Source organism: Delphinus delphis, chromosome 16 (assembly GCF_949987515.2).
Source record: "Delphinus delphis chromosome 16, mDelDel1.2, whole genome shotgun sequence".
NCBI lineage: Eukaryota > Metazoa > Chordata > Mammalia > Artiodactyla > Delphinidae > Delphinus > Delphinus delphis.
The window spans coordinates 1261504-1284957 of record NC_082698.1 but is presented as its reverse complement, the minus strand read 5'-3'; the positions used below and the strand labels follow the sequence as shown (position 1 = coordinate 1284957).

The 23454-nt window shown below is 60.3% G+C and overlaps 1 protein-coding gene across 1 annotated transcript in view; it reads left to right on the top strand.

Annotated features, from left to right (window-relative positions):
• The first annotated feature begins 321 nt into the window (after positions 1 to 321).
• Positions 322 to 23454, top strand: part of JAKMIP3 (Janus kinase and microtubule interacting protein 3) — a 44373-nt gene continuing 21240 nt past the window's right edge. Inside the window, exons 1-6 of the mRNA XM_060033512.1 lie at positions 322 to 456; positions 14429 to 14926; positions 20530 to 20745; positions 22198 to 22317; positions 22866 to 23012; positions 23245 to 23376. Coding sequence (XP_059889495.1) covers positions 322 to 456; positions 14429 to 14926; positions 20530 to 20745; positions 22198 to 22317; positions 22866 to 23012; positions 23245 to 23376 — 1248 coding nt within the window. The remainder of the gene's footprint in view (positions 457 to 14428; positions 14927 to 20529; positions 20746 to 22197; positions 22318 to 22865; positions 23013 to 23244; positions 23377 to 23454) is intronic.

The window sequence follows — 23454 nt, the reverse complement described above, 5'->3', positions numbered from 1 at the left end:
TATTCCAAAGGGGCAAAGAGCAAACATTCATTAAGCGCTGGTCACATGTGCGGCAGGGGACTTGCTCTAGCTTTGGGGGGGTCCCCGTCAGGGGTGCTGTGCAGAGCGCAGAAGGCCCCTGCGGCCCGGGGCTGTGACCTGGCGGGCAGTCAGGAGCCAGCGTGGCCCCGCCCACCCTGCCCGCGGCGCCGAGCTCAGGCCTGCTCACCAGGTGTGCTTCCCCTCCAGGTGACTGAGAAAATGTAGCGGAGCCCAGCTCGGCGTGCACAGCCCAGCCCGGACGAGCGGCCCGCCCTGAGCGCCCCTCGGGCCACCCTCACAATGTCCAAGAAGGGTGCGGGCGGCCGAAGCAAGGGGGACAAGGCAGAGGTCCTCGCGGCGCTGCAGGCCGCCAACGAGGAGCTGCGGGCCAAGCTCACCGAGATCCAGATCGAGCTGCAGCAGGAGAAGAGCAAGGTGGGCCCCGCGCCCCCCCGCGCCCCCACCACCTCACCACGCCTTCCTGGGCCCCCCCGCCTCGCCACGCCTTCCTGAGCCCCCGAGCCCCCCCCCCCCCGCCTCGCCACGCCTTCCTGGGCCCCCCGCGCCCCCCCCCCCCCCCCCCCCGCCTCGCCACGCCTTCCTGGGCCTCCTGCGCCGCCCCCCGCACCCCCCCCCCCGCCTCGCCACGCCTTCCTGGGCCCCCCCCGCTCCGCCCACCGCCTCGCCACGCCTTCCTGGGCCCCCCCGCGCCGCCCCCCGCCCCCCCCCCGCCTCGCCACGCCTTCTTTGGCCTCCCGCGCCGCCCCCCGCGCCCCCCCCCCCCGCCTCGCCACGCCTTCCTGGGACCCCGCGCCCCCCCCACGCCGCGCCACGCCTTCCTGGGCCCCCCGCGCCCCCCCCGCGCCCCCCCCCCCCCCGCCTCGCCACGCCTTCCTGGATCCCCCGCGCCCCCCCCACCTCGCCACGCCTTCCTGGGCCCACCGCGCCGCCCCCCGCGTCCCCCCCCCCCCCCCCCCCCCCCGCCTCGCCACGCCTTCCTGGGCCCCCCGCGCCGCCCACCGCCTCTCCACGCTTTCCTGGGCCCCCAGGGTTCGCCCGGAGCGGGGTGGAGCCAGGTCTCTGCAGATGTGCCAGCCCAGGTGGTCTCCGGGTCCCAGCAGCTCTCAAGGCAGCTCGGGAGCATAGACAGCGCCGGGGAGGAGGCTCCAGACCCCTGGAGGGGTGTGCGGACACGGGCCTGACCCGCGGGAGCAGCCCTGGTCCTCAGCGTGTGGGCCGAGGGGCCTTGTCCAACCACACCGTCCCTGGAACGGTGCCGCTTCCCCCTGAACTGTTCACAGTGGAATTTCACCCAAATATAACAGCCCCAAAGCAAACAGCCAGGCCCTGGGCTCAAGGCCTCCAGGTGTTGGGAGGCAGCTCTCTTAACCGACCCACTTGGAAGCGTCGGTCCCAGACCCCAGTGGGCAGCCCTGTGATGACCCCCTGCCCCGACACCCAGCCCTCGGGGGTCCTTGCAGCCTGCAGAGAAGGCTGGGCTTGTGCTGCGGCTGAGGGGGTCCTGGTCAGAGGATGCCCTCCCCTCTCAGTGCCAGGCCAGGCCTGGGGGGCCGTCTCCCCCTCCCACGCTTCCCTCCCTCTTTGTCACCTCCATCCTCTCTTCGCTTCCCACCCAGGAGCCACTAGGAAGTACATGGGCTCTTGGGAAGGAGATGCAAAGAAGAGAAAATCTGGGGAGACGGAGGCGTGGGGAGGGGAGAACACCAGGGCGGGCTTCTCTCCCAGAGGGTTTGAAAGGTCCCTGGCTGTGGTCTGGCCGGCATAAGGGCCCCGCAGCCTTGCCCTCCCAGGAGGCCCGGTCAGGGAGGGAGTCACGGGAGGCGGGGGCCAGCTGCTTCGCAACCTCCTGGTTAAATCACAAGAGGGATGGTATTTTGTGATGATGACTATATGGAATTCAGAGTTCATTGTTAGTAGGTAAGTCGTTAGGACCCAGCCCCGCCCGTTCGTTTACACATCATCTGCAGCTTAGTAACAGCAGCGCCATCTGAGCCACAGGCCTGAAATACTACGTGCGTGGCCCGTTACAGAAAAAGCGTGCGGGCTGGTCCTGGTCACCTCCCTCCCTCCTAGGTCCCCTGCTCTGTGAAAGGGGACAGAGACAGCTCCGGGCGCAGGGCCTCCAGTATGGACACTAGAAGGCGGCTGTCACAGTGACCACGTGGCCGCTCCCGTGGCCAGGCCACCTCGCTGGGCCTGCAGGAGAGTCAGAGCCTGCTGAGTGTCCGTGGTGAGGACCCAGGGAGTTGGAGAGCATCGGTGTCAGCACCTGCTGTGTGCCAGGTGGTCGCAGAGCCAGCAAGGACAGCCCAGGGGGCCCCGACACGCTGCCTGGCTGGAGCACGGGGCAAAGGCACCAACATCAGTGGCCTGGGATGGAGAGTTGTCGAGTTGTCCCCGGACGCAGAGAGCATCTGTTCTGCGCCCTAGAGGCACGTGAGCGCTCCGAGCATCTTGTGCTGACCAGACTGTAGGGGCTGCGAGGCCAAGCCTCGGACATCATTCTGGCCCTCCCCCTCCCCTGTTTGCAGATGGAAGAGAAGAGGGGCTGACTTGTTAGGAACCTAATGATAATGAAACTCTTTGTTTTATTGGGTAAAAATATAATAGCAATTGTCTTTTCAACGCAAAGAAACGCCGCGTGATAGAAATCACTAAGTAATAGTACTTCTGCCCGAATCTCTAGATTCTGTCCACCATTTACAGCAGCATCGTACGTATTCCACGTGCAGCTTTATCAAAACCCATCCGTCCTGCGGCAGCCCAAGGGGCGTGTGCCGGCCCCTGGCTGGCCAACAGGCCGAGTCTGGCCGGGTCGGAGCTCGCAGCTCTCCCTGGTGGCAGACAGGAGTCCTGGGCCTGGCGTCAGAGGCCCTGTTATTTATACAAGGTGTACTTACTGTCTTTTGAGAAGATGATACAACCTCTTGGTTCAAAACTCCAAAGGAAGAGAAGAAAAGGCCCAGCATCAGGGAGCCTCTGTTCTTCGGGTCCACACCCCAGGTCACCTCCCAGAGGGGTTCAAGTTACAGTTTCTTGAACGCACCTGTGTGTCTCTTTTTAAAGCATAAATGACACACGGTTCTGAGTCCCTTTTTCTTCTTCCCTTCACCGTGTGTCTGGGAGGCTGGAGCTCCCGAGGTTTCCTTCATCCCACTCACATGGTCCAGCACATGCAGCAGCCCTGCGGAGAACACCCCTGTCTGCATGTCCTGGACCACACGTGCAAGAGTGTGTGTGACTGCAGTGTGACAGTGACCACAGCAGGGCCCATGAGAGTGCAGAGGGCCCTTCAGGGAGGTGGACGCAGTCGGAAGCTCCAGGACTCAGATCCACGTCGAATCCACGCTGGGCTGGGCTTGCTGCCCGAGTGCGGCTGCTCTGGCCGCACCAGCCTGTCAGCGCTCCTTCATACAGGCACCCTCGTTTCCCCGGCTAGAAAAGGACTCTGGTATCTTTTTTACCTCTGCCTGTGGTTCTTTCTAGTTAAGGCCCCTTAGGCTGTGGTTTCCAGACCTCACTGTGCATCACAGTTTCCTGTGACTCTTGTTGAAAACACAAGACCCTGAAAGACAACCTCCTGAACGGGAGAAAATATTTGCAAATGTTATGAGCAATAAGGGGTTAATACCCAAAATATATAAACAGCTCGTACAACTCAACATCAAAAAACCACACAACCTGATTTTAAAATGTGCAGAAGAACGGAACAGATGCTTTTCTAAAGAGGAAGTGCAGGTGGCCAACAAGCACATGAAGAGATGCTCAACATCACTAATCCTAAGGGAAATCAAATCGAAGCCACGGTGAGACGTCGCCTCACGCCTGTCAGAAAGGCCATCGTCAAAAAGGACACAAATGGCAAGTGTTGGTGAGGGTGTGGAGGAAAGGGAGCCCTTGCGCACTGTTGAGGGTGTGGAGGAAAGGGAGCCCTCGCGCACTGTTGGCACGAGAGCAAATTGCTGCAGCCACTGCGGAGAACAGTACTGATGTTTCTCAAAAAACTAGAAATAGAGCTACGATATGACCCAGCAATTCCACTCCGGGGTATATATCTGAAAAAAAAAAAAACAACCAAAAACACTAATTTGAAAAGACACCTGCACCCCAACGTTCACAGCAGCATCATTTACAATTGCCAAGATATGGAGGAAACCTAAGTGTCCGTCAACAGACGAATGAATAAAGAAGATGTGGAACATATATGCACAATGGAATATTACTCAGCCATAAAAAAGAATGAAATTTTTCCATTTGCAGCAACATGGATAGACTTGGAAGGCATTATGCTAAGCGAAATAAGCCAGACAGAGAAAGACAAATACCATTTGACATCACTTATATGTGAAGTCTAAAAAATACAACAAACTAGTGAATATAACGAAAAAGAAGCAGACTTGCAGATGTAGAGAACCAACTAGTGGTTACCAGTAGGGAGAGGGCAAAGGGGAGGGTCAGGATAGGGATAGGAGATTAAGAAGTACAAACTAGGGCTTCCCTGGTGGCGCAGTGGTTGAGAGTCCGCCTGCCGATGCAGGGGACACGGGTTCCTGCCCCGGTCCGGGAAGATCCCACGTGCCGCGGAGCGGCTGGGCCCGTGAGCCATGGCCGCTGAGCCTGCGCGTCCAGAGCCTGTGCTCCGCGACGGGAGAGGCCCCAGCAGTGAGAGGCCCGCGTACCGCAAAAAAAAAAAAGAAGAGAGGGAAAACCCCACAGGCCCATGGCCTCACCTTCTGCAGAACTGAGCTCTCCGAGCCCCGGCTGCTCTGAAGCCTCCACTTTGGGCTTCGCTGCCGAGAGCTCCCTCCCCACAGGGTAGCTGCCAGTCCCCCTGGTCCTGCTGCCACCCCTGTCTTCTCCCCCGCCTCCTGGCTGAGCTGGAGCTGGGCTGGAGGGAACAGTGCCCCGGGGCCGAGGCGGGACGTGCCATCCCGGGGAGCGCTGCCTTCCTGCAGAAAGACACACCCAGGTGGTGTAGTAGGTAACGACCCCTCATTTCTTTGCTCAGCCTCTGGGCCTGTGGCCGGCCCAGAGCAGGTGCGGGGGGCAGTGGAAAGGAGCAGCAGGGGTACAGGCAGACCAGGAATGCAGGCCCGGCCGCGAGACCTGAGGACGTTCTCTGAGCCCCCGTGTCATTACCTGCCCCCGCCTGGCCTCCCGGCTCCCACTGGTGCGTCCCAGCCAGACCTGCATGGTCCCAGCCAAACATCATCTAAAACATTCTAGATTGTTTTTTAATTGTATTTATTTTTGGCCGTGTTGGCTCTTTGCTGCTGCACGCGGGCTTCTCACTGCAGTGGCTTCTCTTATTGCGGAGCACGGGCTCTAGGCGCGCGGGCTTCAGTAGTTGTGACTCACAGGCTTCAGTAGTTGTGGCACGTGGGCTCAGTAGTTGTGGCACACGGGCTTAGTTGTTGCACAGCATGTGGGATCTTCCTGGACCAGGGGTCGAACCCATGTGTCCCCTGCATTGGCAGGTGTATTCTTAACCACTGCGCCACCAGGGGAGTCCCAACATTCTAGATTTTAAGAAGTGTGTGTGTGTGTGTGTGTGTGCGCGCGTGTGTGCGTGTGCGCACGCGTGTGTACAGGTCCCTGCCGCCCGGCATTAGCACGTGCTGTCATTTTGGATTTGAAGGTGGATGAGCCAGAAGCTGGCAGACCTGCTGCCCGCCCTTATTTCCCCCGCACGGTCCTGGGTCCGAGCCCGGCCTCGCCCCACACCCACCAGGAGGCCTGGGCCTCCCTGAGACCGAGAGCCATGGCGCTGATCCCACAGGGCCGCTGTCATGGGGATATGGGCTCAGACGGGGCTCAGCTCACGGGAGGTGGTCTGTGGCCCTGACGCGGCACCCAGGGTGGGGGTCCTGGGTCTCCATCACTCCATCCCCGGTGGGCGGCGAGCTGGGAGCAGCGCCTGGTTTCCTTCCCAGCGCAGGGCGCACACGGCGTGGGAACTGCCTGCCGTGTTTCCTCTTCGGTTCTTGCCTGCGTTTCCCTCCTCTCCCTGCCGTCAGTCCAGTAAATAGAAGATGCGTCTGTGTTACCCTTGGAGCCTCTCCCGGGAGGGCGTCTCCTCCTGTAGCCGAGAGCAGGGCTGCAACAGGGCCACAGGCAGCTCCCGGGGAATCTCCTCGGTTCTGTCTGCGCAGCCTAGAGACGGACGCTTTACCCCAAACACGCGGTGGGTTGGTGGTGCCTGCGCCCTGGCCAAGTGGGGCATAAGATGCGCATTCGACCTTCACGGCAAATGCTAACAACGTCCACCCTCGCCACCCTTCTGAAGTCTTCGCATGTGTTAACGTCATTGTTACAACCTCAGGACAAATTTGTGCGGCCAGCTCCGTGGACTTGGAGCCTTCCGTCCAGTTTCTAGCACATTCCAGATGCTCCTGCAGCACCCAAGGAGGAGGGCCTGGTTCTGGACCTCATGATGGAAGTGGGTGGACGGCCGGAGGGACCCTTCCCCGGCCCCCAAGGGGCTGGACAGAACAGGGGTGGAGGCTCTCATGCCCCAGGGGTGGGGAAGGCGGCCTCAGGACCAGGCGCCAGCTGCCTCCTCTTCCTTATTAGGGACTCAACACCTCGTCTTGCAGGTTGCGGTTTCCAGGGTCAAGAAGGTCCCTGTGGAGCACAGAGAGACGCCAGTGTACGCGGCAGCCGCGGGCTAAGCGTTGCGGATTTCAGGCCCACGGTTAGTTCATCACGGAGGGGGACATGCAGGAATGGAGACTCGACAGCAAAGAATGAAATCATTTAAATGAAAACAGGCCTCTCCTGCTGCCAGGGCGCTGGAGATAAGTGGGACCACCTCGGATGGAGACCCTTCTGAACAGAGGGAGGAGCTTAGCAGGGAGAGGCTGCAAGGGAGAGGCCTCTCGGAAGCTCTGTCCAAGTTAACTCCACGTTGTACTAAAGGGGGGGAAGTACTGGGATCCTTGAAGTGGAAAGAAGAAAGAATCATAGCGACATGACGCCCCTGTGTCTCCGTCACAGGCTCAAGGAAGCTCCGGCTCTAGGCTGGGCACAGAGCAGCCCCTGCTGCCTGCACCCCGCGGTCCCTCCTACAAGCCGTGCCCCCAGCTTGGCCTGGAACCGTGTGTGAGGAACAGAGCAGACACACCCAAGCGTTACACCTGCTGTTACGAAACACACTAGTCCTAACTGGGAGGAGGGGACCCCGTGGGGGGAACCCTGTGCTGAAGTCCAGCCACCCCCCAGCTCCAGGCCATGGACGGCCACTCAGGAAGGACGTACTGAGCACCCTGCCCCCAGGACCACGTCCAGGTGGAGGGAGACATGCAAGAAACAGGAACTGGGCAGCCGGGCGGGGTTACAGCCTCCAAGCCGACATGCTGGGCGGTGGTGTGGTCGCTCTGTTCAGCAATCAGGGAGGGCCTCCCAGGAGAGGTGGCCTTAAACCAGCCGGGACAGGGAAAACGAGGAAGTGAAGGTGGGAACTAAGGGGGCTCCCGTAATGCAACCGGCGGCCAGGAAGGGCGTCAGGAGAGGTGGCCTCGGGGTCAGGCCACGGAGGGCCAGCAGGTGGGAAGGGCCTAAAAATGTACCGTCTGGACCAGGACGTTGGAGAGAGACTGAGACCCACAGGGGACCATGAACTTGGTTGACAGCTGCCTTCAGACTAGGTATGTCCTGGTCACCAGGTCAGCATATTTGTTACCGTAAGTCATGCGAAAAAAGCGTGAAGGTCATTGTCTTTCCAAAGCTAGTGAGGTGGGTGATGTAGATGCCAGCGTGTTGCCTGTTTCACAAAGAGGAGGGGGTACAGCGGGGAAGCCGAGAGGGCGAGGCAGAGAGCAGCGGGAGGATTCCGTGCCAGCAGCAGGAGGCCATGTGCACGCGGGGCTGGGGCCGCCCTGGCCCTGGAGACGAGCGGGTGTGATAACACGGGAGTGATATCCACATCTGCAAATCCCAGTTATGCCCCAAACTCCTGTGGGAGACCCCTCCCCCCACCCCTCCACGGGAATGCTACATTCTCGCAGCAGCTCCAGGGGGCAGGCCGCGGACCTCGACTTCTCGCCTCTGTGGACAGAGCCACTTGGGACCCTGTAGACAAAAACACTGCAGAAGAGAACACACCGAAAAAAATAACGAGCCAGAGGAAGAATGCCTCCCCCTCCCCCGATAACCTGGGAGACCAAGAAGCAGGACCAAGTGTTCAGGAACCTGGCCCGACACGCGGAAGACCACAGGCAACTCACAGCGCCAGGAAGCATGAGGCTCCTGGGGAGTCAGGGGTCGCCTCCATTTATTCAGAGGGAAGCTCTGTTACGCGTGAATCAGGAGTGGGACTGTGCCCTTGTCCCGTCTTAACCCGCACCTGGGCCAGGGCACCTGGCCAGGGAGGGGGAGGGGCAACACCAAGCAGACCATCCGACGTGGGCGGGGCTGCGGGTTCTGCTCGAGTGTCTGTTCCTGAAATGGACCCCGATTGTACAGCAGTCGTTGGAGGTTGGCAGGAGATAATGTTTCTAGAAGTAAGACCACAGAGGAAAACATCCTTTTTTTTTTTTTGGATTTTTTATTTTTATTTATTTATTTTTTTATATAGCAGGTTCTTATTAGTCATCCATTTTATACTTATTAGTGTATACACGTCAATCCCTATCTCCCAATTCATCCCACCACCACCACCCCCTGCCACTTTCCCCCCTTGGCGTCCATACGTTTGTTCTCTACATCTGTGTCTCTATTTCTGCCCTGCAAACCGGTTCATCTGTACCATTTTTCTAGGTTCCACATATATGCGTTAGTGTACGGTATTTGTATTTCTCTTTCTGACTTACTGCAATCTGTATGACAGTCTCTAGATCCATCCACATCTCTACAAATGACCCAATTTCATTCCTTTTCATGGCTGAGTAATATTCCATTGTGTATATGTGCCACATCTTCCTTATTCATTCGTCTGTCGGTGGGCATTTAGGTTGCTTCCATGTCCTGGCTATTGTAAATAGAGCTGCAATGAACCTTGGGGTGCATGTGTCTCTTTGAATTATGGTTTTCTCTGGGTATATGCCCAGTAGTGGGATTGCTGGGTCATATGGTAGTTCTGTTTTTAGTTTTTTAAGGAGGGAAAACATCCTTGCTGGTAGAAAAGTGATGTGTCTAAAAATCGCTCGTGAGCAATGAATTAGGACCCCTCCCAGGGCACTGTTTTATCCATTCAGCTTAAACTTCTGTAGGCCCCTGAGCTGTCTCCAGGGCCCCGCACGTTTGTTAACTGGCCTTTGAGAGCTCCAAATGTTTGCGGCGTTACAAGTGGTGGCCGTTTCCACCCAGAGCGGGTGTTGCACGGACCGCACCAGAGCCCTGGGACCACGAGGCACGAAGCTCTAGGCCGCAGTGCCCGGCGCACCCTGCTGCCCGGCACTGAGCGTGGAGTGCAGGGCCCGCCCGTGGCCGGTCCGACGCTGCCATTAAAGAGATGCACCTTCTCTCTGCAACTTAAATCAGCAACAGCACGATCTCAGCTCCTAAACGCGATTTGATTCTGATACCTTCTCTTCTCACGAATAATATCTGACACACTTGACAAACAGCATGTCCATTCTGTTCAGCAGTTTGCCGGTGGAGGACTGTGTCCCCAGGCTCTGTCTTTCCGGCATAACGACTGCCCGTCACTCTCAGGGACGTCCTGGTCAGGACTGTGCGTGTGGCCACCCTGTCCTGTGACGCCTGCTCTGTGTCAGGTCTGTGCTGGTCACGAGCCGGGCGTGGTCCATCCTCGTGGGGCTGTGGTCTGGCCTGAGCATTGAAGCCAGTCTTGACCAAGGACGGTAGCACGGTGGTGTCCACCGCTGCTGAACCGGCCGACCTGTGAGCTGCCCGGGCCATTTCTGTCTAAGAGCAGGTCTGAGCCATTTGGCTAGTCGGCTGGGTGGGGTCCCGCCGTGCCGGCGCCCCACCCGCTGGGAAAAGGCTGCCTCGGCCCCATGTGGGACTCGCTAGTGTCCCCCCGTCTCCAGCCCCAAGGTTCTTGTTCTTGTCCGGTTTTCAGGTCTGCCCTGATGCTGTCTGGACCCCCCTCCTCTGCCCCTGAAGAGTCCCAGGCCCGCGGTGGCCTGCTGGGCCCTGGTCCAGCCCCCATCACGCCCACTCCACACGGGGCCGCAGCACCAGGGCCTCCGCCACGGGCTGACCCTGGGCATCCATCAGAAGCACATCCGGACGCCCAGCCAGTCCGTACGGTCGGCTGCCGTCTGTTTTCACCTGGCAGAGGGGCTCGCTGGGCCTCACGGGACGGGGCCCGCTGGCGGGCAGACGTGAGTGGGAGGAGGGCATCCTCAACCCTTTTACTGGATGCTGCGGAACAACTGGTCTTAACTGTCCTTCTCACATATCTCACAGCCCCAGAGAGCACACCGCAGCTAGGGTTCCACAGCCCGTGTGTGCATGTGAATGTAGGTGCGTCTGCGTGTGTACACGCATGTACATGTGTGAGGACAGGTGTACGTATGTGCCTGTGCATGGTGTGTGTGTGTGTGTGTGTGTGTGTGTGTTGGGGCCTCTCTGGGGTGACCGGCGGGCCTAACAGGCCTGGTGCCGAGTTCCTGGGGTTCCCGCAGCCCCCCCGGCTCTCCCCAGACTTCGTGTTGGACCCCAGGGGTGGAGCCACGACGACTCTCCTCCTTGGCTTCACCTCAGCCTCACCTGGACAGGACATGTGAAAGGAGCCCCGAGGCCCAGGCCCCCCCTTTTGCCCCATGACAATATGTCATCATCTTGGGGTGTGAGGTGCAGGCGCCCGTGTCTTTAAAGCTTTCCTGGCGCTGCCACGCGGTCAAGGAGAGACCCACTTGCCTGAAGGGTCTCTGCCCAGAAAAAGTCTTCTCTGCATCGGAGACTGTGGGTTAATTTCTAGGAGAGGTTCAGTGAGAACTTTGGAGTTTGGAGGAGAAGCTGTTTATTCACATGCAGGTTTGTGGAGCAGACAGGGTTCCACATGAAGGAGGAATCCTGATGACAAACCCACCCTCCCTCCATCGTCCCCCTCCCCCTCCCCCCTCCCTCCCTCTTCCCTCCGACTCCCCTGCCCCCTCCCCTTACCAAAGTGAACTTCACTCTGAGAGGGAAAAGAGACAGGCCAGCCTGTGAACGAGGCAGCAAGGGGGAAATGTGCTGAAAGATAATGATAAAAACTGATGCTTATTTGCAGGAGTTTATGGTCTGCAAGCAGGTTCCTGTGCTTTTCTTACTTCCAGCCTCTGAGGAGGGTACAGTGAGGCCGAGGTTATTACAGAGCTGCTGGGAGCTCCTAAAAAGCTCTGTGTCATGGAGAGCCGTTTGGGCTCAGGGACCTGGGTCATGTTGGTCAATCTTCAATTTTCAGTGCTATTTGGGGCCACGAGCCCTTCCCCCCTCCACCCACTGGAGCTGCACACCTGTGCACACCCTGCATGCCCGCCATCGCTGGTCTCCGTGGCCAGGGGAGATTGTCGGTTCGGCCCAGACACTAAGGGAAGGAATTCACCGCCCCTTAGTGGACGGAGCCTCAGAGAGGAGAGGAACAGTGAGCGCGTGGCAGAGACAAGTACCAGTGCGCTCACGGGCGCCTCCTGGCGGGGCTCCCAGGAGGCCACCGGACTGGTCCTCGTGGTCAGTGCCTTTGCTCAGAACTGCAAGTGAGCGAGCCCAGCTGAGCACCAGTTCCAGCCCCAGAGCGTCTCCCGGGACCCTCACTCGTGTTGCTTGTTCTCCTCTCCTTCAGCTGCCAGATCCCTTCCTCTCCAGCTTCCGGTAACCACGGTGGCCGTTGTGGAGGCAGGGGTTCCAAAGGGAGCCCAGCCGTGCTGTTGGCTCTGTCAGAGCCAATTGCTCCAGCAGCATCGGGGCTGCTGCGGGGACGGGCAGGGAGGCAGGGAGGCTGGGAGGCCCGGAGGCCGGGAGGCCGGGAGGCTGGGAGGCCCGGAGGCAGGGAGGCTGGGAGGCCTGGAGGCCCGGAGGCCGGGAGGCCGGCCCCGTGTCGGCTCATTTTTAGCCAGGCCTCTCGTGCAAATCTGATGTGGGCTGTGGCAGACACCTGTTTCACAGCAGAGTCACGGGCACTGGACCGAAGGGTAACCGCAGGCGGGCGTAGTCTCCGTTTTCACTGCACACAGCTTAGCTCAGAGTCGGGGTTAAACCCCATCTAACCCTGAACTGTTCTGCTGATGTCTCTCTCTCTGCTCCAAACAAAGCAAAACACAAAACACGCCTCTATGACACATGCTACGTCATTTTTCTTTTCTCTGCTGATTCCCATCCAAGAGGGTGTCCTGAAGGTGGGTGTTACGTCACCCGTCAAGGGGAGAGGAGCTGGGCTCTGGATCTCAGACGTGGGTGGTGCTTCTGACTCCACCACGTCCAGCTTCAGGACCCACTCTGCCGACCCTCCGCACCCCACCCGCTGTAGGGACGGCAGCACCTCCCGGCCTGAGCAGGTTCTGAAATGGCACCAGTGGGCTCCCCTAGAGAGTCACCACGCCCACACGACTGAGAAATACCGCCCGTCCAAATCTTGCTTTTCTGGGTGTCTTGAACTCAATTTAAACTGGACAAAAGGGAGATTCACTTAAATGGAAGATGAATAAATATCTGTCTGCTCGAGGCTTTCAGCAATAGCCCAGTTCTCCAGGCAGAAACCCAAACAGCCGGGCCGGCGCTCACGGTGCCCCGTGTGCCGCTGGGGACTTGTCAGGGGCCCCGGTTATTAGAGTTTCTGCAAGCATTGCAGGGTCTGAGCCATCCTGAGGGAAGGCTCGGGACCGAACCCCACTGGACAATAGGACTGCCCCTCGGGGTGCACCAGCTGAGGGAGTCAGTGTCCCAGGTCTGCCCTAAAGGCGGAAATAACAGAGGACAAGGTGGCCACGGCCCCCGCAGGGAAGGCAGACGGCTCAGCCACAGAGAGAGAAATAAGGCACTTTCGGCAGTGACGACTGCTGTGGAGACAGTGACACAAAGTAATGGGGTCGCTGCAGTGGGCCCGGGAGCTCCTGACCCCACGAGGCTGCAGAGGCTGCCGCCCGAGACCGCGGGAGACCACTCGGGGCTGAAGCTGGGCCGGGCCGGGCAGAGCAAGCCAGGAGGGTGGCAGCAGGCGCACGTCCAGGGTCGTGGGGTCAGAGCCTACACGCCTCTGCGGGGAGAGAACAGAAAGCGCAGGGCGTGAGTCCCCGCGGAGCGGGGCCGCGGCCCGTGCCTCGTTCTCCCGCAAGGATGTGCCCCGTGGGTGGCACGGGGTCTTGCAGGTAGCGCCCTCTTTCCTGGGGATGGTGCTGCTTTTATTCCGAATGCACCGGGAGACGGACGGAGAAGAGGGTCACGTGGGGACCCGAGTGGCGAGCTTCGTGCTTCCTGAGCTCTCTCCGTGGAGAGTGGGTGGTGGGGAAGGGCGGTAGAAGGCAGCGGAGGCCTGGGGGCCGTGGGGGGCCAGGGAGGTGACAGACACGCGGTGCACCCTGCAGGTGGTGGTGGCAGGACTCGCTCGCTGACGGGACTGGGGTGACGTGAGCCGAGGATGACAGCCCCGCTCGGGGTGCCTGGACTGAGAACACAGACCTCTGAGGCTGGTGGGGGGAAGGGAGGCGTCCCTCTGGACACACTGAGTGTGAGGGGTCTGTAGGGGGCTGCGTTGCTCAGGGTTCTGGCAGGAAGCGGAGGCACCCTTGGTGCCTGGGGACGGGCGGCAGGGCTGTGCACTCAGGTGTGCCACCAGCCGGGCTCCTCCTGACTGTCTGCCCCTCGCCCCCCACGTAGGCCCGGGGCAAATCCGGATCCCAGCCATTCTTTCATTCCCTAAATAGAGTTTGAGCGCCGGCTTCATGCCACATGGTGTGTGGTGGGGTCATTCAGCCGAGGTCAGAGCTTTCGGATGGAAATAAATCATTCAGTAAATAAAACACTGAGTGTCCCCCCAAATCTAGACATCAGACATCATGTAGACAGACAGTGCAGCTGCCTAGATCGGTTTCTCCATTTGCCAAGAGTGTCACAGAAGGTAAGCGAGACCTCCCTTTATTGGGCTGAAGGGGGAGGGGCCGAAGCCGCCCTGCTCCCACGGGCTGTGCCCATTCCTCGGCAGACTCGTTTGAGGTGAGGGCTTCACCCTCCCGTGCACCGCAGGTTTCCGGGGCCCGTGTGTCTGCGGTCTTACTTTCCGGGCCAGGGGGGCTTCCAGGCTTGACGCCTCTGGGTGCACGTTCCCGCTGTCCACCGACAAGGGTTGACTCCGTTGTCCAGCCACGTTTTAATGAGCCACCCTCGAATAGACGGTCGCTCCCAAGTTTGCAAGAAAAACCGCCTTCCCAAAACTTGCACTTGGGTTTCAGCAAACGTGGAGTTTGGCTCACAGACAGTGGGCGTTGCACTGGTCTTGCAGGTCAGCCGGGTGGAAAGGGAGAAGAGCCAGGAGCTCAGGCAGCTGCGGGAGCACGAGCAACACAAGAGCGCCGTCCTGCTCACCGAGCTCAAGACGAAGCTGCACGAGGAAAAGATGAAGGAGCTGCAGGCCCTGCGGGAGACGCTGCTGCGGCAGCACGAGGCTGAGCTGCTGCGGGTCGCCAAGGTCAAGGACAGCGAGAACCAGCGGCTTCGGGCGCTGCTGCACGCCCTGCGTGACAGCGCCCCCGACAAGGTGCGCGCCGTGCTGCTGTCCGAGGCCAAGGAGGAGGCACGCAAGGGCTTCGAGGTGGAGAAGGTGAGGATGCAGCAGGAGATCTCCGAGCTCAAGGGGGCCAAGAAGCAGGTGGAGGAGGCGCTGACGATGGTCGCCCAGGCTGACAAGGTCAAGGCCGCGGAGATCAGGAGCGTGTACCACCTGCACCAGGAGGAGATCTCCCGCATCAAGAAGGAGTGCGAGCGGGAGATCCGCCGGCTGGTATGTGCGGGGCGCGGGGTGCGGGGCGCGGGCAGCAGGGGCAAGGGGCAGGCATGGCTTCGGCCTCGCTCTCGGGCAGGGTCCCCTGCACAGCGCACCTCACACCCCTACTGTTGGTTTGCAGACTGCAGAGAGGCCAGGCTGCTAAAAACAGCCGGGTGCGTTTCAGAACTCATCACAGTCAGCGCCCCCCAGGGCCGGGGAGGCCGCAGTCCTCTCCCCTCCACCCACCCAGCTTTCCTTCCCAGTTCCAGCGTGGCCAGAACAAGGCACCTGCAGAGGAACCCCCGTTTCCTGGAAGGGATTTCTGAAAGGTTCCCCTTCTCACAGCCCCAGGTTAGGCTCAAGCCAGGCAGCGGCTAGCGTTTGATGGCGTGAGTCCCACACTCCATAACTGGCAGGTTCTGCGGTCTGTGAGCTCACGGGACCCAGAGAGGCGAGACCAGAGGCCCACGGCTGATGGTCAGGGGCCCCAGGCCCTCCTGACATTCCCAAGCTGTGCACTGTCTGGGTCAGGAACTTCATCGGGCGCATCCTCCTGGCTCCAGAGACCAGGTGCCCCATGTATGCGTGTATATACGTGTGTGTGTGTATGTCTCTGTGTGTATATTTCACACATATATACCTTTCATGTGTGTATCATTGAAGACATACATGCCTGATAGCAAGAAGACCAATACTTCCCTTTGGAGACCCCCCCCCCCGCCCCCGCCAAGAGTCCCACAGCTCCGCGTCTGTCTCACTTAGCCCAGTGGGGAGGGAATGGGCGGTGGGGTCACATTCCACCCACCGCATCTCCCGCCCCTTCCACCAGGTGGCGCTGTTGGAAGCCGGTCCACAAGGTGCTGCCGGCCGGCATCAGGACCCAGCGCCCCCCGCCCACCTCAGCTACTATTCCCAGAGCCCAACCATATTATAGAATAGACAAAATAACTGTTTCCAGTTTTTATGGGATATGATTGACATACATCACCGTATAGGTTTAAAAAGTGTACACGACGGTGGTCTGACTCACATGTATGTGAGATGATTACCCCCATGAGCTTGGTTAGCTCCATCAGTTCATGGAGACACAATGAAAAGAGAAACCAAAAGAAAATTTAAAAAATGTTTTCCTTGTGATAAGACCTCTTGGGATCTGCTGTATTAACAGCTTTCCTATATTTCAGTACATATCAGTGTTCTGTTTGTGTGCAATTTAAAGCAAATAATGAAAAGCACACGTGAAGTCCAGCCGCGTGCCCAACACATAGGAGGTGCTCCCAGAGCGAGGGCCACGGTGAGCGCCGGCTCCCGCCACCTGCGAACCCAGCACCATGGCCCCAGCCTCTCTGCCAGGGCCCCTTCTCCGCTGCGGTGCTGCCCCCATGGTGACCCCTTGCTTAACTGAGGCCCAGCATCTCCTCGGCCTTCTCGTTTAGGCTCTAGCTGGTGAGAGCATCCTGACCCCTAGACCCGGCTGTGGATTCAGGGGTAACACCCGGCCCAGCTGTGCAGACACGTCTGAAGTGACCATGACTGAGGCCAAGCGTGATGCCCCAGCCCAGAGGGACGGGCGGCCTTGGCTGGGAGTGGGGGCTCCGGGGCATTTTCAGAGAAGACGGGGTTGGAAAGAGAGGCAGTGGTAGCAGGGCTAGAGCAGAACTGGAGGGTGGAAGATGTGGTCCAGAGGAGGCCCCACCGCAGGGGCCTGGGGGCAGGTCTGAGGAAGGGACCTGGTTTGGAGGGGAGGCGGGCTGGGGGCTGTCCAGAGGCAGGGCCTGGCCCCGAGCCACAGTGCAGGGCCAGCAGTGGTCAGGGCGCTGCAAGCCAGAGGAGGGACGTGGTCCCAGGTCCCAGGACAGCCACGGTGCAGCGAGGTTCACTGACGTGGCCCCAGGGATGACCGTGCTGATGGCCATCGGGGGTCCCAGGGCTCCCACACAGAGAGACCCCGTCTGCAATTACCTTGGAAGATATTTGGCAATCCCAGTTTCTTACAAACGTCAGGCAAAGAGTTGCTGTTTCCCCACCCATGGCACTGGCCCATCCCGGGGCGTGGTGACGGTTTCCCTGGGTCTGGGAGGAAGGCACGTGGTTCTGGAAGGTCAGAGGTCCACCAGTGCTCAGGAGAGCGCTGGCCTGGGGGAGACGCGGCCTCCCCTTCCCCGTGTGCCACCCAGCCTTGGACGCCGAACCAGGGCATGTGTGACCGCAGGAGCGGCCGTGCGGCAGCCGATGCCAGACAGGGTTGCAGCCGCGTGAAGGCCAGCCTGGGGGCCCTGCTGCGGCCCAGGCACAAGGCCGTGGCACAGTGGCCGTGGGCAGCCTGACCAGGAAGCCAAGGAGCTTGCAGGGAGGTCCGCGCCTCTGTGTCCTCGTGTGGCCAGCGCCCCGAGCAAAGGGCACCCTGCCGAGTGCTGCTTGTAGCAAACCTGGGGCCTGAATTCCCTGCACCCTGGGGGACGGGAGCTCCGCCTATAGACGGGTCTCGCTGGCAGCCTGGCCCAGGGAGGAAGGGAGGGGACCTCAACAAGGGGCGGCCACTTTGTAGAGAACGCGACAACTCCCAAGTGGCCAAAAGCAGGAGGCTCCCCTGCAGCACCTTGGTCAGTCTGGCTGGTGTTCGGGGCCTGGCCCCTGCCCGCTTGCCCCAGCTCTTCCAGCCCTTGTCCTGTGGCTCCAGCCACTTTGGGGTCTTCTGGGTGCGGCTCACAGGGTCTGAAGGGGAGGCTGTAGCCATCTGTAGCCATGTCCTGGGTGAGGCTGGCCCTGGTGAGGCGTGAGGCTGAGGGCCCCGCAGGGCCAGGCGCGGGCACGAGAAGGATGGCTGGGCCGGCCAGCGGGGAAGGGCCGGGGAGGTGTGGAGAGTTAGGACCCTGGGTGCTGGCCGGGCTGTGGCACCCCGTGAGGGCACAGAGCTCTCAAGGAGAAGCTTCCTGGAGGGTGGGGACGCGGCGGCCGGCAGGCACTCCCAGACAGAGCCAGGGAGGCCCGGAGCCGGGTGGGCCGCAGGGCAGCAGGAAGGGCTCGGGGCTCAGAGGTGCTTCTCACCACGGGGCTCGCCTCGGAGCGCCCGGGGGTTTCAGGAGGTGACTGCAGGATTGGGGCCTCCCTGCTGAGGCCCAGGCCAGTTGTTTTGAGGGTCCCTGGATCTTATAGAAGGGAAGTCTGGAGCCCCAGGAGGCTCTGGAGCTGCCTCGTCAGCTGTGCCCAGCTGCACAGCGACCCTGGAGAGACTCGGTCCCAGGGCGGGGGGGCTCCTGACCGCATTTTCACCCTGTCAGAGTGGAAGGGAAGGAGGTGGTTCTCTCTGACTTCCTCTGCGAGGTCAGGTGCGTCCCCCTCGTCCCAGCCGCGCCTGGCTGGTGACACACTCTAAGGACTGGGCTGCAGCAGGCGGGGGGTGGGGGGGTGGACTCTGGGCCCCAAGAACAGCTTCAGGCACGTCCATGCTGTTGTGGAATCGGGGGATGTCAGCCGATCATTTGCTAAAATACGAGCCCAGATGGTTATTAAACATTCTATAAAAGAAGAAGTACAGGCAGCACCAATTTCCCCTTTCTCATAGAAACCTACGGTGTGCGGTGCTACCTGCCCCCAGTTGTCTGGACAGCTCGTTAGAGCGGTTAAACCCGTGCAGAGGCTGCCGGGAGGGGGCGTGGATTCTTCACGGTGCTTCCTGCAGGTCAGGAGAGCAGCCCAGCTGCCCCGTGGCCGCCCGCCGAGGCTTCCCTGGCCATCCCGCTACCCGGGCTTGAATGTGCTCCCCGAGCTGGAAGCAGCCCCCTGAGTGAGGTGGGGGCCCCATGCATCCGACAGAGCGTGTCTCCCCTCGGCTGGGCGTGCCCGTGGTGCACACGCGCCTCCTTCACGGACGGGCCTCTGTGTGTAAAGCAGCGGGACCGGGAGAGGCGGGAATGTGCCTTGACTGAGACCCTTGGCATGTCGGGCGCAACGAGGCGCTGAGTGCGAGGCCCCTGGGACCTTAGAGGAGTTTCCAGCTTCAGAAATCAAATACCCCCCTCGGTGGGGTGGAAGCAGCCGCACGCATTTCCTTGGTGAGCAGAGCTCGGAGCTCCACCTCGGGGTGGACCGGCTAACTTGGCCACGTTACGTGGCACGTACAGTGACTTCCCTGGGAGGTTGGCTTCCTGGTCCAAACCATCTGCTTAAAGAGCTGATTTAAGTGGGAGAGTGGAGACTTGTTTTCACCTTTCCTGATGAAGGAAAAATGATGTTTCTAAAGCGTCTGTGTGACTGTAAGTGTGAGACCCGAGAACGCAGCTGCTTCTTAACGTGACTTTATTTTCACCGGCCTCTTAGTTTCCACCAACTGAACGGGTTGCCTCTTTCCACTCTGCTGTGTGCTCCAGGCAATGGGAGTGTAGCAATTAAGGATTTCTCTTCTTCTGTTCAGTGTGTCGCTGGCCTGTGAATTCTGTGATCTGGGCTAAGTAGACATCTCTACTCTTCGTTCCAAGCTGACCTCAGCAGACGGCTGATTTATTAACTTACTCAAACCTTAAACAGCAAACAAAGCAGCAGGATAGCCTATCCTGCTCTGCTGTTTGAAATGTTTTAAACCGAGTCTTCTTGTCAATCTGGGGCCATTTGTAATGACACCCCAGCACCCGAGCCTGTCTGTCTAAAGAATGGGCCGCCCGGGGCCCGTTATGCCTGGCCCTCCCCCAGGGCAGTGGCCTGCGCTTTGGTCAGGGCCGCCCCTGTGGCAGCTGGGAGGGGCCCAGAGGCCAGGAGCAGCTGTGTCTGGAAGGGCTGGCAGCTATCAGGAGGTTGACACTTTAGGGAGAGTGTGCAGGGCTGCAGACCCCTCACAGCCACCAGACTCCCTGGGCACCCTGTCCTCCCGTCTGGAGCCTGCTTGTCCAGGGGCCCCCCCCGCCCCAAGCCTTAGCTCAGAGGAAGCTGAATTAAAAATGTGGCTTTGCCTGCGAGCAGTCAGGCAGCGCCCCTGCTTTCTACCCACACCTCGGAGCCAAGGGAGGACACGCACGTTGGCCCTACACACCGTCCAGCCTTCCCAAGCCAGGCGCCCGCAGAGCAGCGGCAAAGAGGCTGAAAGGGCTTTTGGGCCCACGGCTCCTGCTTCTCTGTGTTCACAGCCCGCCTGTTTTAACACAGACCCTGCTCATCCTACTGACGGGGTTCAGGAAACGGGGCGCCCCTATTCTGCCTGACATGCAACAGAAGGCAGAGGGTAGAGGTGGCGTCTCCAGACCCTGCCGGACGGACAGCGGGTCCCCGCAGGCCAGCCTGGGACGGGGGAGTCCCGCCAGGACCCCGGGGAGGCTGGGAGGGCTGTGTGGTGGAGACGTCCTCGGCTCCCCCGGCTCGGTCTGGGCTGGGGAGTCACGTGAGGCCTGGGCGGTGGAGACGTCCGGGGAGACGTCCTCGGCTCCCCCGGCTCGGTCTGAGCTGGGGAGTCACGTGAGGCCTGGCGGCGGGCGCGGCTGTCGGTCCAGGACCACGTGCTTTGCTTCGGCTCTGCCGCTGCGGATGCCCCTCCTCACGCTTGTGTGAGCGTCACCCCACCTGTTTCTATGGTAACTGCAGATCTGTGCCCTGCCTGCGTGTGTGATTGTGTTCTGTTCTCCTTGTAGATGGAGGAGATAAAATTTAAAGACAGAGCAGTCTTCGTGCTGGAGAGAGAGTTAGGGGTCCAAGCCGGGCATGCCCAGAGACTTCAGCTCCAGAAAGAGGCTCTAGATGAGCAGCTGTCCCAGGTCAAAGAGACCGATCGGCACCCGGGCAGCCCCAGACGGGAGCTTCCTCACGCAAGCGGTGCAGGAGACGCCTCAGACCGCTCGGGAAGCCCTGTAAGCACCTCCCATGCTTGGCCCGGCGACCAGAGTCACACACAGGCCTGCCCGTGGCTCGTGGCCCCGCGGGCAGCTCCCTGGGGAGTCCAGAGCCCAAGCCCTCCTGCCCTGGCGACACCGACCGTGTCTGCAGCCCGCAAGCCAGAGGGACCCTCAGCCTCGCTGGCGTGGCTGAGAGGGCCCAGAGACTTCCGTCTCTGCCCTTCCTTGTGACGTAGCACAGCACAAGCCCTCCTCTGTCCCCTCCCACGGGCCCTGCCCGAGGCGTGAGGCTTAGCTGCACCCGCCTCAGCTGCCGGGCCCCAGGCCGCGAAGGGTCCCTGCCCTCGCTGGTGGGAGATGCGGCTGGGCCGCTCTATCGGCGCGCGCACGTGGGCTCTGCCTCGCGGCCCAGGGCGGCCCCCTGCTCGCCCCCCTCTGGCTGTGAGCCTCCCGCAGTGGCTTCTGCCGCTCCCGTCACCAGTCCCCACCGCTTTCCGCATGCCCGTGCCGCTTTTGCTCATTGGGCCGCGTGGCAGCGCAGGGGCCGGGACACCATCCGTTTCCTCACGGCCGCTCCTGATTCAGAGCCCTCTGAGGGGTTCCGGGAATCCGGGAGGGAGTCTAAATTCCACGGACCCTCGATGCGGTCCTTCCAGGTCTGCCCCCTCGCCTCTCCTGCACCTGCTGAGTGAGGAACCGTTCCTCGGTCCTTCCTGGACACGTGTCTGTTTGCTTGGAGGACAGAACCGCGTTTGAGCCGAGCCAGCCCTAGGACAGTGACGTTTCGAGAATAGAGCACGACATTTTATAATCTTATTATAAATGGCTTAACTGGATCAAAACCAGCTCCTGCTCTGGCGTTCGATAGCTTCCGTTAACTCCAGGGAAATTCCGAAGCCAGATCAAACTGTTTTCTTTGATTTTTCCATCAAGTTCTAGTGGTTCCCGAAGTGACCTTTTAGAGACTAAATTGGAGGGACCACTTTTCTTGGGAAACCCGCTTCTGAAAGTCTAAGTGGAACACCTTTTCCTGGGCTCACGTTATAACACGAGGAAAATTATGCCCCGACTGCAGTGCAGGGCAGGCCCCCCTCCTGAAAGCTGCAGCCAGCAGTGGCCACATGAAGCGTGGTGCTGGTTTCCGGGGTTTTCTCGGCGTCACGCAAACCTGCGGCATCGGCATCGGCACGCCCTCGCCCCCATATCTGCACGCCCTCGCCCCCCACATCTGGATACTTCTGGACATTTCTGCTCCTGCATCCTGTCCCCAGCGTATGGTTTGCTGTGCCCACGGCGCTCGAAGCAGCGGTTGTCGGCCCCCAGGAGGGTCCACACCCACCCCCAGCCGTTCGGAATCACGGGCGAGCATGACGCAGAAGTGCCTTGGTTTCCGTGGTGTGTTGAGATTTGCAATGGTTTTTGGGTCTGTGTCTAGGAACGGTTATTTGCAGTTGATTTTTGTTTTAGGAACAGCAGTTGGATGAAAAGGATGCTCGGCGTTTCCAGCTTAAGATTGCGGAGCTGAGCGCGATCATCCGGAAGCTCGAGGACCGCAACGCCCTGCTGTCGGAGGAGAGGAACGAGCTGGTGCGTGGCAGCGGGCCTCTGGGTTCTGCGGGCTTGTGGCTGCTGTGCAGGGGCGCTGAGGCATCCTCTTCCACAATTCCCTGTGGAAAGGAGGAATGGGGGTGACGGGTGGGCCTTGCGTCCAGGCTCTTTGGCTGTTTCCAGTAAAACGTTATTAACAAAATCAGGTGGGGGGCCAGATGCAGGCCTCAGGAGCTGGCTGGCTGACCCCTGCCCTGCGTCACCGAGGCACCAGTATCCTCAGTTCCGCGTGTGAGCGGGAACATGTGAGGACCTCGCCCTTCAGCGGCGCCCTCACCATTCGTCTTTATGGCCGTGGAAATTCCCCAGTGACCGGTGCTGCCGGGGTGGGAGCTCCCCAAGGGGCCCCGAAGGGTCACGAGCCGGGCTGCTTCCCGCAGCTCTTATGGGCTGAATAGGGCGCGGGCCCGAGGCTGCTGCCCTTTGTGGAAGCTGAGGCTCATCTGCTCCCTTTGCCGCCTGTGTTTGGAGGCGCTGTTCTCGGCACACTTGTGAAAATCACTCTGTATATTTATTTTGTCCTTCAGCTGAAGCGTCTGAGGGAAGCTGAAAGTCAGTACAAGCCGTTGCTCGACAGAAACAGGCGCCTGACTCGGAAAAACGAAGATCTGTCCCACACTTTACGTCGGATGGAGAACAAGTTAAAATTTATCACCCAGGAGAACATAGAGATGGTAAGGGGCCTCGCTCTCGTGTAACCAGCCTCTCCTACACGAGGTTTGGTAACGAGATCGAGCCTTTGGTCTCACGGGCGTTTGTGGGACCAGGAGCTCGCCGGCAAGGAGGCCGTCCACCCACAGCCCACGGGTGGCTGGTGGCAGGGCTGCGGGGACGCAGCAGCCGCCCTTCACCAGTCGGGCCCCCTCAGCCCACATGTCGCGGCGTGTGGTCTGGTTGGTTTTTCAGAGACAGAGAGCTGGCATCCTGAGGAGACCCAGTTCCTTAAACGACCTGGACCAGAGCCAGGATGAAAGAGAGGTTGACTTCCTGAAGCTGCAGATCCTGGAGCAGCAACACCTCATAGATGAGCTCTCCAAGGTGACCGCTGGGCACCACCCCGCCCGCCGGCTGTGCTCTGTCCCCTCCCATCCCCGCTCTGCTGCCCACAGGGCACCC